This window comes from Drosophila simulans, chromosome 2R (assembly GCF_016746395.2).
Source record: "Drosophila simulans strain w501 chromosome 2R, Prin_Dsim_3.1, whole genome shotgun sequence".
Taxonomy (NCBI): domain Eukaryota; kingdom Metazoa; phylum Arthropoda; class Insecta; order Diptera; family Drosophilidae; genus Drosophila; species Drosophila simulans.
The window spans coordinates 16,280,004-16,299,749 of record NC_052521.2 but is presented as its reverse complement, the minus strand read 5'-3'; the positions used below and the strand labels follow the sequence as shown (position 1 = coordinate 16,299,749).

The 19,746-nt window shown below is 42.2% G+C and overlaps 1 protein-coding gene across 3 annotated transcripts in view; it reads right to left on the bottom strand.

Moving 5' to 3' along the window:
• The window catches only part of LOC6735213 (5-hydroxytryptamine receptor 2A), a 54,905-nt gene that overhangs the window by 25,938 nt on the left and 9,221 nt on the right, over positions 1-19,746 (bottom strand). The window contains exons 2-4 of one of the 3 annotated variants that reach the window (XM_039291994.1): positions 5,463-6,141; positions 4,598-5,299; positions 1,867-2,000 (exon numbers count right to left, since the gene is read on the bottom strand). In XM_039291994.1, the coding sequence (XP_039147928.1) occupies positions 1,867-2,000; positions 4,598-5,299; positions 5,463-5,487 (861 nt within the window). In that variant the 5' untranslated portion in view covers positions 5,488-6,141. Of the gene's footprint in view, positions 1-935; positions 1,179-1,866; positions 2,001-4,597; positions 5,300-5,462; positions 6,142-19,746 lie in introns of those variants that run through there. The other 2 variants (XM_044922562.1, XM_039291995.1) reach the window with 2 other exon arrangements.

The following is a 19,746-nucleotide window of genomic DNA, read 5'->3' as shown; positions in this document are numbered from 1 at the left end:
ATTCATGGACTACATTCCATTACTGTGTATTCGGATTGCATCGACATACAACCTTCAATCCAGCAGCGCATTATGGATAAATTTGTGGTACCCGTTTATACGATTGGATCCTATCTAAGGCGGACTAATTACAACAAACTGAACAATGCCAATATTCGGATTGTTCTCTTCACTGGCCTGAATGACACCATATTGGTTAATCTCAATAAAACGGACGTTCCTTACTCAGATCATTTTTATATGCTTGCGTATGCTTCACCATTTAAAAATAAGTCCGTCGAGTTGGATTTTATTGAAGAGGTATTTATACTGCTATGGAAAATGTCAATTGATAATGCAATCCTATTGGTACGTGGTGAGTTCAAGATGGAAATGTGGGCCTACTTTTATATGGGAAAAATACACAAGATTGAATTGACTAAGGCCAATTCGTTTTTGGAAAGTCTTCGCAAATACAACTATAGGTTCGCCCTTCAAGTTATCGATGATCCTCCAGCCATATTTTGGGTGAGTTCATTTGGCACCACCAGCAAATATTAAATGATTTAGTTACTACAAATTTTAAATGCAAATGCTATTGAGAATTCCAAATTTCACTTGCAGTACAACTCATCGGAACAAGCGGATGTGACTGGCGGTGGCAACCTCAGTGTGTCCGGCCCAGTCGGGCTGATGATCATAAATTTTATGCGTCACCTAAATGTGACCACGGACATTGTTCCGGTTTCAGGAAAGCAGAACTCACAGTACGAGTTCTTTCAGCAGCAAGAGGACTGGAGAGCGGAAAATGGAGCCAATATGGTAGGCGGTGCCCTCTTGAAATACAGCCCCTTGGTGACGCAGTCACGGATGTGTCTGTTGGTCTCGAACCGCAGGATGATTCCTTTCAGCAGATTCCTAGACAAGCTGGTTAGTCCCGGTGTCCATAAACTCACCTTTGCCTCGAGTATTGGCATATTTGTGGTCAAGTACTTCTCCCATCGACCTCGATCGTTTGTGGATGCATTATTTTGCACCATACGATTTTTTTTTGCTATTCCGCTGCCAAGTAATATTTTAAATCGCTTGCCCTTGGTGGATAAGTTAATAGAAGTGTTCATAATCATTTTCGTGGAAATCTTACTGAGTTCGAATATATCCATGACAACCAGCGCCCTGACAACCGGGTTTTGGGAGCCACCTATCAGAAATGTCGAAACGATGAGAGCTAGTGGCCTGCAGATTATCACAGAAGATCCGGCAATTCCACAGGCCTTCAAGGAAAATATTTTGCCCAGCTCGTTGGCGGATCTGGTGATTCTTGTGGATAAAGGCACTTATTTCCATCACATCACCACCTTGAACAACACCTACGTCTATGTGGTGCAATCGCACAAGTGGCAAATATTTCGGCTATACCAACAGCAACTGACAAACGAGCCATTTGAGATTGCTAGTGAAGAACTCTGCTCCAAATGGCGAGTCTTGGGAATGCCGCTGAATCCAAAATCGCCACTTAGGTTCATGCTTAAGGATTATTTCTATAGGATTCTGGAGTCTGGACTGCAGGAGAAATGGCTTCATATGGGCTTTAAAAAGTTTTGTGAATTTAATAACTTGCAAAAGCTGCCCGTTGATTCCGCAGATAGTTGGCAACCGCTGACCATTGAGTTCTTTTTAAATTTCATAAGGGCTTATATAATAGGATTAGTGATCGCCTCCTTGGCGTTCGTTGGTGAACTGCTTCACAATAGATATCGTCGTAAAAATGTGAAAAAAACGTAAAAAAAATCATATATATGAGAATTATGTTGATTGATGTGTGCAAATTGTAATTGTCAAATAAATACCGCACCCTGCTTTAGCTTTTTGGGCACCCCTAATTACCTCGTATACAGCTCCTAGTGGCATTACTAGACAGGCCACGAACAGATCGGCGACGGCCAATGAAGCCACCAGGTAGTTGGCCACGTTTTGCAGATTCCGCTCCAGGATAATGGCCGCTATGACAAAGACATTGCCTGCAATGATCGAAGAAATGGTAAACTGAATTAAATGAAGAGCGGGAAACGGAAATCGGGTCGATGTTAGTGGGACAGGGGACTTTTAGCAGCCTAATTGCGAAAATTGACTTGGGCCAAAAGTTTGCAATTCAATTCGAGCTGCAGCTGATGACCGAAAACGAAACCAAGAACCTCAGCGGCACAGATAAACTTTTTGGGAATTGGCAAACTTCTATGGACGCCGGCGAACGTCGAGAATGGGAATCTTATTAAGCATGTCCCTCAGCATTGCACTGTTGCAATTCCAGTTGCACTCGAGCTGGCAGGGCAGACAAAGAGAAAGTTCACAAAAGCCAAAATAAACGACATGAGCTAATCGCGCTGTTGTAAACTTTGCCAAAAGCCCCAGACGAGGATGAAGGGTGTGAAATTGACGTAAGGGGGTTTTGGATGCTCAATGGTCTTAGGGAGCGCCGCGGGTGAGGACACCACACCTTTGATGTCTGCTGGTGCGCTTATTTTTCCTGAGTTTTCTCGACTTTTTCACTATCTTTTGCCACCACCACCCTTTGCCGCCACTGTCGCCGACAACTTGTGATGCACTTGAGGCTGCAGAAGAAAGACAGCCACTACAGGTGCGAGACATGCAATTTGTGGCATTGAATCCGCCGGCAGTCGACGGCAGGAGGGCTCGCACACACTCACAGCACCCGCCTGGATACACACAGATACGCAAAACACATACACAAACACACGCACACACATGCACCCTAGGTACATGCAATTAGATACTTGAGTGTCAAAGTGAAGGCAAGTAGACGAGCCTCATGCCTGCCAGCTGTTTGCGTTTTTCAGTTTCTCAGTTCCATGCAGTGCCTTCGCCACGGGGGTCACTCAAGCCGTTGCATCCCAGAAAGGATCCTTAATCTTATCATGGGGTAGTAGTTTAATAGTGTAAAATTCCCACACAAACCACTATTTGTGTTAAGCCACTCATTAATGTGTCTTTAAGGCATCAAACTTTCAATAGAGTATAGGTTTTAAGTATTCGTATTAAAGTATTAAGTAAGTATTAACTGTAAACGAAATAAATAGTTCTTCAAATTAAGACCCAATAAAAAAATTTCAAATCATCTTAACACTTTATAAATATAATCTCTAAAAACGCTTACAAATCAGTTCCAAAACGAATAATAAGTGGGTCAAATAATACAACCATAAAATTCATATATATTTTGGCAGCCCCTCAGTCGACATTTTGTTCCGGGTACTTTTCATGCTACTTTTTTTTTCAGCTGCCGAGTGACCGAAAGCGTGAAGCAATCTAGCTAAAATTAGCATTAAGACTCATTAGCATTTTCTTTTTAAATGCTAAATGCTGCTGCCGTCCCACTTGGAAGGCGACTAAAAAATGCAAAAGTTCAAAAGCGGACGAGCTCGGCGGGAAGAAAAGAAAACTAAAAAAGGCGGAATGGGGCGAAATGGAAGAAAGGCCGGCGGAAGAGGAAAAACTAAATAAACACAAATTAGTAGGAAATCAAAATGGAAACAAGCAAGAGGAAGCGAGACATGTGAATGGCTTCCAGCTCAATTCAGTCAGGATCCTTTCGGAGTGGCGTTAAGAAGCGTAGCATACTTTCCAGCGCTCGTTATTTTTATTTGCCTCTTGACTTTTGTGTGCTGCCCGTTTTAAATGAAACGAAACGAAATGAAATGAAATGAAATCTACTTAAATTAATGAAATCAATTTCAGCCGGCTGCTCTGCTGATTTCGCTTCTTCGCCTCATTTTCATCTGTTACTGCCTGATTTTGATACATTTTGTTCCTGGATTTTACAACGCGAACATAAAGTTTCCCGCTCGACTTGGATTGAAGGGGGCGGGGCACTGTGATTGATTGATTGACTGTCAATTTTAATGCGGCATGTCTTTGCCTAGATGGATGCCGGTTTGTTTGCCATCGGATTTATGGCTAAATGCGTGTAATGAATGTAGCCAACAACAAAAGCGGCCTCATTCTCGTTCTCCCTATGCGAATCATCTACGTCCACCCATTCCACATTTTGTTCCTCGTCATTGAGCTGCCTTATTAATAACTGAGACTGAGCTGATGCTTCTGCTGCTGTTGCTGCTGCTGATGCTGCTTCAGCATCTGAGCCATAATAACAACAATAATAAATAATATAAAATGCCCTGCCAGTATCATAAATATCAGTTACGCGTATTTTATTATCTACAACTGAAGCCGAGGCGCCCGACAAGTCCCTCCGGGTCCTCCTTATTGAATTGTTTGCCATATTCCCCAAGGATTAGGAGGCAAGCAGAAGGCGCGTGCCTGAGACTGGCATTCGAGGAATTTATTTTGGGTGGCATGGCTCGCTGAGCGACTGAAATAATTATGTCTATGTTTGGGCTTTGGCTTACACTCAAAATAATATAAGAAGCTCCAGATTGTAGTAGTATGAAAAAAAAATAAAATTTGTAATTAAAAAATGGTAAAGTTTTGGAAATATTTTTATAAATATTTTTAGCATAATATTTCAATGTTTTAACCATTTTAAAACGACATTTGCCGAGTGTACCTCTTTTTTTTACGGTTTTCAGTAAGTACTCACCAATTATGGTGACCAGTATCATTAGACCGAGCAGCACCGATGTGACGGCCATTCGCAGCAGCTGCGTGAAGTCGTCCTCAGCCACTTTGCTGGTGGTCACATTGAGGCCGGCCGTGCCGTTGATCAGATCCAGGTGGCCACTCCGGTTGGCAAGCATCTCGCCGAACAAACTGGAATCGTTGCCTTCGAGAAGGAGCGTGTCATTTAGCAGCATGGCGCCCAGTCCGACTGCGACATTCGTGTAGTTATTGTCCATGTCGATCAGTTGGAGGGCTGGAGAGGATGCTGGCGAGGATGTAGCATCCTGCTTGGTGGTCAGTGCCCTGTGTGCCGCCTTTGCGGTGATCCTGGCAGCCGCTGCCGCCACCGAGGCACTAGCGGCTGCCGCTGCCAAAGCGGCGGTGGCCAGTGGTGAGCCGGCGGTGGTGGTGGTGGTGTTCGCATCGGTGGGCGGTGGCTTCAGCGCCAGGGAGCCTATGAAATCTGCTCGTCTCTTACCGGAGCTGTAGTAGCGCTTGCTGTTGATGTTGTTGTTGGTGTCCTCCATCGGTCCATCGTCCGTGACCGCCATGTCTTCTAGCTCCTCCAGCTCCGCGTCGTCCTGGTCCTGACCGTCGACATTCGGCTCTTCGGGATGAGGTTCGGCTATCAGAAAGGCCCTGTCATTCATGCTGTTCGCTATGTAAATGTAGTCAAGTGCATCTGGAGTGATGAAGAAAAAGATATTTACATGATTGAAGACTTTCATAGTTACACTGAGAAAATGCCTATAAATTTTTATGTGTTTTCTATTTAAAAGCTTTCATTGAAGTAGAATGGATATCACTTTAATGACCTAACTGCCACATTCTTCATGTGTACCCACCATTAAAGCTGGTCTCGTGCGCCATTTTGTGGATACTCGGTGTGTTTTTTGGGATGCTTCGCTTCGCTTAATTGCAGCCGCAGCGGAAATGAGGAGTAGACGGAAACGGAAGCGCGACTATGCAACGGCAACGGTAACGGTAACGGCAACAGCAATGGCAATGGCCTCCTGGCGCATGTGTGTGTCTGTGTGGGTGGGTGGGCATTTGGGATGGTGCCGTTGTTTCAGCTGGCGGCCACTCAGACACGCGGGACGGGACATGGTGACACTTTCCCTACTTTCCCTGCTTTCCCTATTTGCCGCACTTTCCCCACTTTCTCCTCGGTGGTCCTTTTTTGTTCCAGCGTGTGCTCGGTGCCGGGCAGGATGTATTATCCTAACGAGCTTTCAAGTGTTTACATGGAGCGTTTACAATTTCGGCTTTTGGCTTTCACTTTTCTTTCCGACTTCCTCTTATTTGTGCTCTTTTTTTATGTTTTCTTTAGATTTCTCTGTGTGGCAGTGTTGCTTTTGTTCTGTTGATTGTTGCCGACTTGGCTTTGTTGCTACTGATGTTTTGTACTCATTTTGGTTTATTTAAGCTCTTCCGTTTGCTGTCGTGTGTTTATGGCCCATTTGATGGCTATTTTCATATCCTTGAAGTAAATTTCACATCCGATTGCCTTCTGGTGTCTGCATTCTGCGAAAAGCAAAAAGAATTCAATTAGACAATAAATTCTCGTGCGCAGCTAACTAAAATACTAATAAATAGCAAATTGAATTTCTGCGGTTGCCCCCAATATATTTGTTCCTTTCTTTTATTCTGCCCCTCATGCCTGGTGGAAAATAATTTCCTGCAGGTCTGCGGCATTTTTGGCTGTGAAATTTATTGTATTCAATTTCCTTTCCGCATTGTGCGTAAAGTGTAAATGAATTTGAAATGCTGCCGCTGCTGCGCCCGCTTGTTAAATAATTTAACGCAATTTCTGCAATTACACGGAATCACTTGGCACGATAAATAAATATGAAGACTGGCATACCGAGCGTTGTTTTCTTTATTTTCCTTTTTCTTTTTTCCCCCCAGGCTTGCCACATACACACACAAACACACGCGCATACACACGTAAACGCATTTACGCATATGTGTGCGACTGGCGGAAGTTTTGCGTGCGTGCGACAGGCGCCATTGCCAGCGGCTCCTTTTCTCTTCTGCCCCCGCCAGTTTCGCCTTTCGATGCCCCAATGCTGCGACACAGGCGGCAGAATAAATTTAAAACGCATAAAGGAAAAAGCAAAGGGGGCAGATCCCCAGGACCAAAGCCGCCCTGCCAGAATGTCATCGCTTTTACTTAAAAGTGTACGGCTACAACTGTGGTCATCTTACTAGTTTGTAATGATAGTTATTTCGATGTTGGATCTATCTGTACTTAAATATTGTATATCATTTTAAACTTCGTCTGCTAAGACAATTAAATACAAATGCCCTCAATTTCTAATATTTTTTTAAGAAATATTAATAAGTTCGATTCTTTATATAGTACTATGTTATATTATTAATCATCTACTTAAAATTTGTAATAATCATTACTTTCAAGTTAGTTAGCCACAGAAAATATATATAATTATTGATTATGTGCTTAGCTTAATAAGAGATTAATTTGAATGGTTTTTATAGCATCAATTGCGTCATTTTCCAAAATAAATTTTTTAATTTTGTGCTTGATAATTAATTGGCAAATTGATTTTACTTAAAAGTATTTAAAATTTTACCACAACTGTGCGTGGGTGGCAAACGTGCTCCTATGTAGTACACATTGCGGCGCCATAAAACCCAAAGCGAAAATGTTGCATGTTTAATGCCCACGATTTTATAGTCGCTGTATAGAGCTGTAGTTCAGGAAGGGGACTTTGGCCAACTTACTAATATGATTTGTACGAAAAAGAGCGGTGCTTACTACTGTCAGGGAAACTCTAAAAGTATCTTATTTTATTATTTACATATTTTTCTTTGACTTTTCTCTCCTTTAACCATGCACAATTATTAAAATTTGTTTAACTTTGACAGAAATACGTTTACAAATCTGTAATTTCATATCCTTGATGCGTAAAGTGCACGGCAAATTTTCTGCTATGCATGAACGTGATTAAACTACCACTTGACTTGCGTTTCCCAAGGATTCGTGTCAAAGAACATGATGCTGCTCCTACTATTCTCGCTCTCAAATGGCAAGTTTTCCACCTAATGCTCTTTCCAACCTGGCTTCATTAGCAGCCACTTGCGTTACCTCTCGTCTGACATATGTGCTTTCGTGTCTTCATTTGAATCTTAGGTGGTGTATGCAATTTTCCAAAAAAATAGAAGCAAAGCTAAGAGATTCTCCTCGAATTCCTTTGAGATGGAGACCAGTAGAGAGGCCCCACCATTACGCAACTGCCTGGGGTTTATGGGGCGGCAAGAGGCCCTTCATTCTATGTGCGTTCGAAAAGTTTCCACCTAAGTAACCTTCAAATGCCAGCATGCGCTTTTGCGATTGGCCGTGTAACTAACGTTTTCAAGTTCAAAGTCGACTTAATGCGGAAGTTTATGCCAGCTCACAAGTGTTCAAGGTAACTACAGGTAAACTTTTTTAAAATGCATTTCTAGGTACAGCCTTTTTTTTCAAATTTGCAAATAGATTTGGAACTTTGATTGCATTAGTGTAGTTATTAATGATTTATATAATGCATAATTGGTTTTTAATTACGAAATATAGATTCTTAAAAAACACCTTCCAAAAACTATAATAATTCTTATATAGAAAGGGCTAATATTATCTTTTAAATGTATCTGTTATTTATTGTACGGTTCACTGACAGATAGGTACCACTGCAGTTGCATACTGCCAAGTAGTTTTAGAACTTGGCCACGTGCGCTGGGCCCGTTTGAAGTGCAGTTGAGTGTGAAGACGACACATGTCGCTTAAATGCACACCCAGCCGCACCTGTCTGATCCCGCCCCCCTCCACTGACCCCTCACCCATTCCCATTTTAGCCATGGTGAGTGCACTTGTTGCGGTTCGCAACTTGTCCGGCAGTCGCCTGCATACATTATGCAAGTGTTTGCCAACTGTTTCTGTATCTATGTGCGAGCATGTGTGCGTCAGCTGCTGCGAGTGTGTCGGTATGTCACTCGCTTTTTATAGTCGGGCTTATCGCATATTTATGCAGTGTGTCCTTTGAAGCAGCGGCACAGGACGCACAGGGCTATAAATCAACTTTGGTTCACCGCACTCTGCTCCTGACCATGCTCCCACTATACGTCCTCCATACCACTCATTTGGATTCCCATTCGTATTCGCATTCGCATCCGCATAGCAGCAATTACGAAAATTGCCTATCTATGCAATAGTTGTGGATGCCGCCTCTTACTGCGAAATAGTTCCCAGACACTTGCTCTTTTTGCCTTGCTTGTTTACCCAGCCAAGTCATAAATCAAGTGAGTAACTAAATCGAGAGGGTGGGTAAATGGGTAGTGCAGAATATTTAAAAAATGTGTGTTCGAACCGTAATAATTTAATTATTAATTTAAAATATCTATAGCTAAAAGGGGTGAGCAATATCAATATGTTTAACCAATTCTTTGCCCATCTGGCGAAACTTTTCAATCCACCCACATGTCACAATAGCAGTTTTTTGGGAGCGTGGTATTTGGGACGTGCGTGTGTGTGTGTGTCCCATCAAAGTGCAGTTTTCCGAATGCAAGCCAAAGCAATGCCTCATTGTTTGCCCCTTGCCAATGCCAGCTGTTTGCTGTACTTGGAAAGGGTTCAGGGAAAACGGATGGCGGCGGGGCAAACTAAAATAAAGTATAATAAATGGCATACATATTTCATGCGACGCTCGATTTCATTCACCACAAACTCACACATGCCCAAGAATGCTGAATGTGCAGCTGTGTGTGTGTGTGTGTATGGTGTATGTGTATAGATTCAGACATGACCAGACATTTATCAGTTGTTCGCATGCATTCAAAAGATACTAATGTACATATTAGTTCAGCTCAGTAAGTGGCTCCCTGCCACTTTCTCGGCATTCGGAGTCCCACTTCCGGTTCCGCTTCGCCCCCTTTCTGTTGTTGGGTTCCTTTTTGCACCATTTCCGCTTCATTTCATGCGCCATTTTTCTCTATCTTTGCAGTCGAGTGTTTGCGCCTTGTACCCATATCCTGGACGGCCTTTCATTGGCCTCCTTGTTCCGCCCACTTTTAGTTTTTCCTCTTGGTTTCTCCTTACAATTTTCCCGCCTTTCGCCGCCCGCTTCATTTTGCGGTTGCAGCTGCTCTGTATACGTATACAGCTTCAGTTCAGTTCGGTTCTGTTTCGGATTGCTTGCACGGTTTTGTTTCCCATTTTCCATTTCCATTTTCCCTGGCCGCCTGCAATTGCTTTTGCCAATCAGTCTACTGCAAATAATTTATATGCCTCGAGTGTGTGTTGGCACCTTGGTTAACTCATTGGCATGTTTTATGGCTCTTTTGGGTGTGCGTTCGCCATAAATATTGCCCATACGCCGTGTTGACCATGCGAATTTCATTTGGCTTAGTTTGTTTTGGCGTATTAGTGTTTGTGAAGTGTCCTCCGCTAATTGCTCATTAATATTCAATTGCCAGCAGCTTTTGTTCAATTATTCAAGCGCAAGCTTTTCACCAGAGAAACAAATTGTCAGTCGCACATTCTTTTCCCTTCGATTCTCCACATTCCCTATGCGTGTTCAACAATGCAAATAAAAGAGGACATACGAAGTATGCAAATATTTAAATTCCAGCTTATTTCATGTTCTGAACGCGGGCGTGAAATAAATAACATTCAATGCATTTTTTATCTGCGCAAAAGCCGAACAAAAAATATAACTTTAAAGTGAATGGCAAAAGTCGAATGTGCAAATACTCTGGTTTGAACTACACATTTTTTTATAAGGATTTCATATTTACAGTTAAGGTTTAAAAATAATTTATTTGAACATTCACAGATTTCTAAAAATGTTCTATTCATTTTTGTACTATTTCAAGTACTTGATATTTCACGCTAATCTCCCTTTGAATAGTGGCAAAATCCGTACCTTTTCAGGGTAAATTGCCATTTCTATTTCCTATCAATGGAATCGAACAGATAAAAGAGCTGGTCTTTTTTTTGGTTGGCTTAAAGTTTTGGCCTGTGAAAAAGAAAAAATTCCAGCTTAAACGAAATAACAAACAAATGCTAGAACAAATGTTGGCCATGTCGAGCATCAAATAGAATTGTAATTTGATTAAATATTTCAATGCAACCAGAATGATTGATCCATGTTAGCCGCCACAAGCCCATAAAACATTTAAGCTGTACACTTTTGGTTAAAAAATTGAAGTCGCTTATTGGGACCTTGAAGGCATTAAAAGGAGTTTGTAGCAACAGAGCCTGGGCGAAGAATAAAATATATGGAGCGGAATTGTTGGCTTTTAATTACTTTTGAGCATCGTTGTCTGGCAGCTCACTGCCCGTATATATCTCAATATTTTCCTTAATGTCAGGACGGCGGCACGATAATAAATTTCCCCGGACAATATCCTGCATTTAAATAACACTTCCTGCACCACGTCTAGGCCAAGGCATCCGTCCATGTCCATACGTCAGTCCCAATGCGCTGCTCGACGTTTTCCAGACAGTGAAATGAATTTATTTGCCGCCGGGCCCCATAACAACAGGAAAAACTGAAGTTCAGTAACTGCACTCTGGTGCTCGACCAGTTGATTTTGCGCTGAATGGCGTGCAAAAGGCACTTTGCTTCATTACTGTGTGTATACGCCGCCACTCGACGAGATATCCTGTCCAAAGGACTCGGCTCTGCCTTCATTCCGTGCGGCCAAAACTGTGCTACGGATTTTTGTTTACTTTGGTTAGCCCAGTGAGAATGGGCGTCTTTGCCACACAATAACAATTTATGAGCCAAAAGCTGGGTGTACGCTACAAGTCTGGCATAAATTTAAAATGTGCCACAACTTGACATGCTTTTTTGTACTTCCACTTTTTCCCCTGCCAGCGTCATTTTTACTTTGCGACATGCAGGTGTGTTTGGTGCTGCATCTGTGCTCTCCGCTTTCTTGCATTATGCATGATTCAGCTAGCAGGATGCAGTTTTAAGAGGGTGTGGCGGCCACTTTTCACACTCCTCGATCAATTAGTCACAGTACAACAAAAGGACACGGCCGCCGTCAAAGGGGGGTTTTGGTTTTATGCTTGCATTTTAACTAGTATGGGAACTACTGTTTCCATGGTGTACAGTGTACACCAATCTCTACAACTTTCATGGGTTATAAGCATAATATATTTGAATTTGAATGAGAGCCCCCGCCCAAACATCTTGTTTATTCGCCTCTGCGCCGAGGTGATACTCCTTTAAAGGATGTGCCATTTCAGCAACATGAGCCCCCCTTTAGAAGATGGCCAGCAGACAAGAAGGCTCGAATCCGAGGCAGACGCCTCCCCCATAAAGATGATTTTACGCTTTTGCGCACAATTTGCGAATATAAAAAAGATGTATGAATATGTGCGCCAAGATACCAGTGTGTTTGTGTGCGTGATTGTAAAGGTAGCAGCGGCTCAAAGATTTGTGTGTCGGCCACGTGTGCGACGTGATTTCTTTCTCATGCAAATAAACGTGTAGCAAATGGCGGGGGCTTTGATTTTGAAGGGGTGAAAAGTGGCACTGAATCTGTATTTAATACAAGCAAAGTCAGCAGGATCCCTCCCGACTGCATATTGATAACAATGTGCTTTAAATTCAAGGATAAGAGCAATTTAAGTTTATAAATTTTTTAAGATTAAATTGTATAATAATCTACGAAGCATTATACTTATTTTATTTACAGAATGGCAAGTAATGTAGTGCACTTGGCTTAAACCCTTTAGCCGTGTAATTTTTAACCCGCTTTTTATCCGCTTCTGCTCTTTTTCATCTGTTTTCCTTTGAGTCCCGAAATTCCATTCAATTCTTTAGTTTCTGTAATAGCCGTCGTCTTAATTGGCCTGACCACTGTGCTGACTGACAGTCCGTGTTTTCCCCGCCTGAAATTTAAACCACCTGCACCGCAGGCGGTCTGGCACACACTTGACCCCCATGGCAGCCCGCATCCATCCCGCCGCTGACCCCTCAAGTCCTTTTGGGCCCCACCGCAACCACTTAGCACAGGTTGACGCCCCGGTGAGGGCTTTGATTAAAAATTTATTAATATTAAACTTTGCGCACGCATTGACAGGCCACTCCAACAACAACGCGAAATGGAAAAAGCAACAATATATATACATATATATATTTATCCAACTAGCAGTTACTTTGCATAATTGCAAATATAATCGCCCCAGACGGTGGACAACAACTCGGCGGGCGGAAAAATGTGGGTGGCGTTGGCTTTAATTAAGTTGTTAATATTAATGAGGAAATTTTCAGCTCCCGGCGGCCTGATGTTTGATTTTCATTTTGTTATTAATCAGCCTTTAATATATTTAATTAAGTTTTCAGCGCTGCCCGCCGAGCTAAATATGTTGAATATTTCAATAAACAGTAAGCGAAATAAAGCCCCAGGGGGATTCCTCGAGTCCGCTGGATGCGGCTAATAATCGTTATTGAAAATAGCAATCCAACAGATTAAGCGAGCAGCAGCAGCAGCCCGCAGGACTTTTTGCTCTGGATGGGATTGGTTTGGGGGCCAAATATTATTACCATGGCGTCCAAGAAACTTTTATCGACATTTAAAGCAGAGTCCAAAGTTTCAGCCCAAAAAAAAAAAAAAAAAAAAAGGCAAACTTTTTGCTTTGCTTCTGAGAAATTTTTTTCAATTTGCTATTGGGGAATTTCGTTTTCTTCGCCTCGTGTTGTGTTTTATATTGCAAAGTTCTCTGCTCGCTTTCAGTTTTTTTTCTCTATCCCATCGACAGAGTGCTTCATTGGCATAACCCCCGAGGCATCGTTCCCTTTTCACCGCCCTCATATGTTTGACACTAACAGATGGCGTGGGGCAGCTGGTCGTGGTCCTCGTTTTCCCAAATTTCCCACTCATTCCGCCCATCCCGCTGCTTTGCCTCGATCATGGACGGTCACTTGTCATCTTGAGTGGTCGCTCATTTGTCTGCACAGCTTTTGGAAATTCGCACTTTATTTACGCAACATGCTGTCCCGAGTCTTGCTGCCAAGAGTCCTGCGAGTCCTTGTCCCTAACCACCTCAACCAATGCCAATGCCTCTCTCTGTCCCGCCTGGCCAATTCAATTTTTCATCTTTGCCTCCACGGCAGACCGTTTATCTTTTGATTTGTGTTTTGGCTTCTCCGCGCCCTTCGTGCTCAAGTGTTTACAAATGAATTGCTGTCTTGCTTGTTACACTTTTTCGCAGGACCTCAGGTTTTTCCGGCTCCTGTTTTTGTTTTCTCTCGTTTTTCTTCGGGTAGGCAGCCCCACCAAATGACTCGAGTGAGTTGCGCTTCCGGCTGTTTTCGAGCTTGTTGGCTGCAAAACGTTTCAATTGAATGGCCTGACTTTGAGGTGCGAAGCCATCACATGCCGCCAGCCAAATCAGCCATCGACCTGGCTCATTTGCATGCGTTTGAAATTGAAAAGCGGTGTCGCCTTCAAAAGTCCAAAAGGAGGACCCCATCTTAAAGTCAACTTTAAGTACAGACAAATAGCCGCCGGCCAGGGCAACTACAATCGTTTTGGAAAAGTGGCCAAGTCCGAGTCCCAGAAGTCGGAGATTGTCGAAATTGAGGGCCTATAGTACAAGCGGGTTTTGGCTGACTTCCAGCCATTGTCAAGTCATTTTTGCGTTTGTGATGTGCACAGAAAAAAATAGGTTATATAAAATCTAAAAAAACGCAAATATAAATTTTATAGCTATATAGTATATATATATATTATATTATAGTAACTTTCAGTTGCCTTATATATTTATATTTCTCTTTTTACATTTAATCCTTTTAGGCCCGGGTTTTTTGCAGTGTAGTCCGGCGGGAGATCTCCACTGCTGAGCTGCTTAATGTGTGTGCGCTCATGTCGACGAAGGCGATAGCCGGGCTGCTTTGAATCTGGCGCCCGGCGCTCGTAAAACCAGAATATTGGGTGCCCAATGGGGGCGGTGGAGGTTCTGGATGGTTTCTGGAGGGTGTGGCTGCCCCGAATGGGAGGTGCACTTTGTGGCTGTGCGCAATTAAATAAAATCGACTTGTGCAGCTAGTCCCTGGCATTACGTTCTGCCATCCACCACTACCCACTGCAAAGCAGCCACCCCACGAACGTCCTTGTCATTGTTTGCTGATGCTGTAGTTGTAGTTGTAGTTGCCGAGCTGCACTCAATGTTTATGAACAGTTGCGCTCGGCAATTGTCGTTTTTACTGCCAATGCCATGAAGTTTTAAGAGGCAGCCATTTCTGTTGCACTTGTTGTTTGTGTGTACTCGATTCCAGAGAACTCTGGGATTTACTAGGGGAGCGTATGCAAATCAATTGCTTGAACACTACTTCTAACACAATCACTTCACATTAGCTACTTATTTTGCAGCCGAAGTTCAAGGCATCGGCTGCCGTGTGTTGGCCAACAAATGGCAGCACGATGTGCAAATAAGAATATGTTGGCCCAAATGCGGATGGCCAGAATGACGATGGCGGAACAAAGAACGTCCTCAACCGCAAATCCTGACCGAGGTGTGTTTGATTTAATTCAGCAAACTGGTTTTGGTTGGCATAATCTATATGGGCATATTTGAAATGCTTTTGGTTGCAAAAAATATATATATTTGCTTAGCTGGGCTTTCAACGTTCAGCGAGAAAATAATATCGTTTAAATATATAGTTCCATATTTATAGAAACTTTTATGTTATTTTATTTATTTATGAAATATTTTCCCTTGGAAATCAAATTTATATCAATTTTATGACTCTGATCATCTTACTCCACCAACCTATTGTTATTTTATTTTACTTTCCTGCGAAATTTATTGAACAGCTCTCGTAAAAATTTCAATGCAGGCACTGGCATTTTATGCGCTAAACAATACAACCAACACACAGATACAAACGCACACAGATGTACGCTCGCTCACATACCGACAAAAGGCAAAGCCATAACAAATGAAAAGCAAACTTGTGGCTTGACATTGATGAATGCACGATGAGATTTATGCTCTGCCCCTGATATTGTCTGTCTGTGTGTGTGAGTTCGTATCTGCGTTTCCAGTGTCTCACTGACTTTACCTCCGTGTGCGTGTAAGACTCGCACACGGACACATAAAAGTCCTGTCTGGCAGAAATAAATGTTAAGTATACGCATAATAAGCGCCACACTATGTTGTTGTTCCTGCTGCTCACCTTCCCATTTTCCGTTCCACCCACTTTTCTATCCTCCTGAGTCTGTGTGTGTATTTTACTCATTTACGCACTTTAAGTCGCTGGCTCAACACATTCACCTTCATATGTGTGCGCTAGTGCCACTTCTCTGTTTACTTGGCAAGCTAAAAAAAGAAGACTAGGAAGAGAGACACTCACACAGCCAAAGAAACTCAGAGCAGGCACAACACTTATGCGATAGCTATTCCAACTATATGATTCCCTTTGAAGGGATAACGCTACTAGCCTCAATTGGTTAGTGCATTAAGGAAAATCATTAAGGATGCTTAAAATAATGTACAACGAAATTTATTAAGTGGTTAAATAAAAGATGTGTTAGAATTGTTTGAACAACTAGTTTGCATTCTCGGAATGACACAATGAATTGTGATTTCGTTGTTTAATGAAATGATTTACTGAATTCTTGGAAACGGAGGAAATATATGTGCAACACTTCCGCTTTTCTTTTAGTGCATTCCAGTTTCGTTGTGACTTTGCCGGCGATTTCAGCAGTTTCTGTTCCGGCGCTTTTATTTTTAATTGTTTGTTTATTTGCTCGACGTGGCTGAGGGCCATGGACTGCTGGAGAGCCAGGTAGCAGTGTTCTAGGCTTTGGAAAGCTTTGTGGCACTGGCTCGGTTCGGCCGTACCTGCCCTAAAGCCAAGGCTTAGCATTTGGTTCTGGCTTGGGCACTGATTCGCCTGATTATTGTTTTTCTTTTCCTGGTGCCCGGCAAACTGCAATTGTTGCTCGAGCACTTGACTTGACAGATTTAATCGCATTATTATGCAATGCTGGATCGGAAGAGCGGAAACTGGAAGTCAATTAATGCCAGTTGCCAGGACCTTGACCGGGGGTTCCAAGTCCAAGTGCAAGACCGCAGCCAAATAGACTTCATTGTCTGCTTTGGGCAGCGGCGTGTTAAATGGCAAATGTCAGATGGCGGCTTTACTTTGGATCCAAATGGATATATATGTGTGTGTATGAGTTATACGTGTGTGTATGAACTGTATACTTAGGCTAAGTGCAGACGATGTGTATTAAGAGCCGCAGCTTGTTACCTGCCGGAGCAATTAACGATCCAGCAGCAGTAATTACATAAGCAGCATACGTGGGGAGTGCTGAGGAACAGAAATTAATTAAAATGCAATTAATGGGGCTGCCGCCCACTTCAGCTTGTTCCGTTTTAATGGTTTATTTTATGAAATGGCAGTCTTGAGTGCTATGAACAAAAAATGCAAGCCAAACTCAAATAAAATCTGATGCAAGCTTGCAAATAAAAAACAAAGTAAAGTGGCTCTTACGTTGCGTATACGCCGCGTATACGCCGCGTATACCTTATGCCAAATTCCTACCACATTTTATTTGCATTACTCCACCAGCTGGCTGCCTTTTCCCCGCTCACTCGAGTGCACTTTGCTTAATTGATTATGCTCGAGATGGGAGGGTAAAATGCGAATAAGGTAAACAGTCAAAGTTTTTCCACTAATTCACTCAGGTACTGTGCATTTGGAATCCGTGACATGTGCAATAGGTGCTGAACAGTAATGCTAAATAATAATATTTTACTCGTTGCTTAAATACAACTTTTCAATAAATAAATATATAGGTTTGGTATGATCATTTAAAGTAATCTCTTAAACTCTTAAATAGAATATATACTCAATATTTTAAAGGCATTTTAAAGACTACAAAGCTTATCAAGTGGGTTATGCTTATTTTGGCTTATTTATTTCTGATTCACATTTACAGAAAGTATTGTTCGAATATATTTCGAAAAAGAACTTTACAACTTTAGCTTATAGCCGTTTTAAGGGCTTAACAGGTGGACTTTTGGCTCGTCTGTGGGAATTTCGCCAGTCTCTCAGTTTAATTGCAGCAGTTCCCCAGCCTTTTCCAAAGCGGGAAATCTCTCAAAAGATGGCCTGAAAACCATTTGAATCACACACAGAAAAAGGGGCTTAGAGAAAAGGGTTGCGATTGGGGGCTTGGGAAAAATGTATAGGGTGCGGATTGACTTGGGGCTTCCATCATAAACAGCCGTCCCCATTGAAAAGTGGGCGGAGATGGTGGCGTGGTTGGGTTTTTTGGGCATTCAGCCTTTTCTGCTATTATTAAAATGTTTGGCTCGTCGTCCTTTTCATCTTTCTCTCTCTCTGTTTGTGTCTCTGTTCGGTTTTCATTATTTTTTTTTTTTGTTTAACTGCTGCGTTTATGCCAGGCAAACATGCTTTATGTCTTCTTTGGCTTATGTGTTTGTGTATAAATATATATATATATATCTACAAATCTGTGAGCTTGTCTGCATTACGAGTGCGCGTATTTTGCGTAAACATTTCGGCTTGTGATATTTTGTTCATCCTTTTATTCAGTATGCTCCACTCCAGGGAATCCACTGTGTTTATTTCGCTGTATTTTTCATTTTTTTTTACTTTTTAAGGGCTTCCTTTGATTAGGCGCTCTGTGTGTTCAGTCTGCTGATGTTTTCTCTCAGCTATAGATTATGCTACCGTGGGGATATGTGACTTTTGCCAGTCCCCTCGAATGCTCACTTCCCATCACTGGGGACCACAGCGATCCATGTGGGGGTGGGGACCCCACTCAAGTGGATATTTGCATGGTGCGGAAGTACTTAAAATTAAAAACCGAATTCCTGTCATTCGTGAAATATCTTTGCAAAGAAAAATATCTAAACACTTCGGAAACAATTCGACAAGTCAGCGGCGACATCTTGGAATGCGTTTTTCTCGGTTGGAACAGGTGTGTGTTTTCTCCAGCTCTCCAAGGACCATAAAACGCAATAATAACGCACATGAAGCATATTTTACACATGTCTTTGTCGCATTTATCACAATCAGCATGGGCGAAATGTAGAAGTTAGAGATGTCCCCCAACCGCCGACTGCAAAATACTTAAGCAAACACGTCGCATTTTGTGAACTTTTATTACATTTTTTGCTGCTGCCTAAATGTGTTCGCCAATTGTTTGTCCTGAGTTCCTTCTCCATGCCATTTCACTCTCCGGTAATGTGGCAAAGTTTTAATAACTTGGCCCCTGTGTTCATGCACAGGTGAATAATAAACATGTTGACAGTCATAACGTTCCAAGGGGGCACTGGTTCAACACATGTCAACATGTGACGCCAAATGATATCCTCAGGTGTGTCGAAGGCGAGGCAAGGAAATTGGCGCTCAGGTAAGCGGCCAAGTCAATAACCAAATGGCCTCGGGCTAATCATTGTTGTACTAAATGAATTTATGCGTCGATGATTTTCGTATGAATAATGGGAAAAAAATTGGTGAATTTATTGAGAGGAGGAGGGAAAATAAATATGGTATGCTTTGATTTCAATATTAGCTAAATAATTTTAATGGCGAAAATAGCATTAGAAGTGATTGTGCTTATGATTTAAAGTACATGATAAAAATATTTAATTAACTCCGACAGAATGCATAACTTATTTAAAAATATATCAACTTATATTCTATTTGTTCGCTAGAAATTTTCCGGCAGTTAACCGCACATGTGTTTGGTATGCACATATAATATTTGAATGGAACATTCCAGGAATTTGTGAATTGAGTTATTGGATACCTTAGCAAAGCATTGAAACGAAATGGCAGAAACTTGCGCTCACACGTCGTATGAGTAATGTGCATCGCGCAGCTCGCATTCCCGGGCATTGATTGAATGTTAAAGAACCGGTTACGCATGTTTTTCTTACTCTCCTCCTCAACATGACTGAAAAATCAATTGCTTTTGATGGGCGCACACACATCGCTCATACGCAACGTGATCCAGCCATGCCGACAAACGCAATTTGCGATTGCAGCCATCGATGCTGGAGCAACTGAAAATGGATGAATCTCGTCGATGGGCGCAATGCAGTGGCAGATTGATTAGTTGCGTTACCAGGCT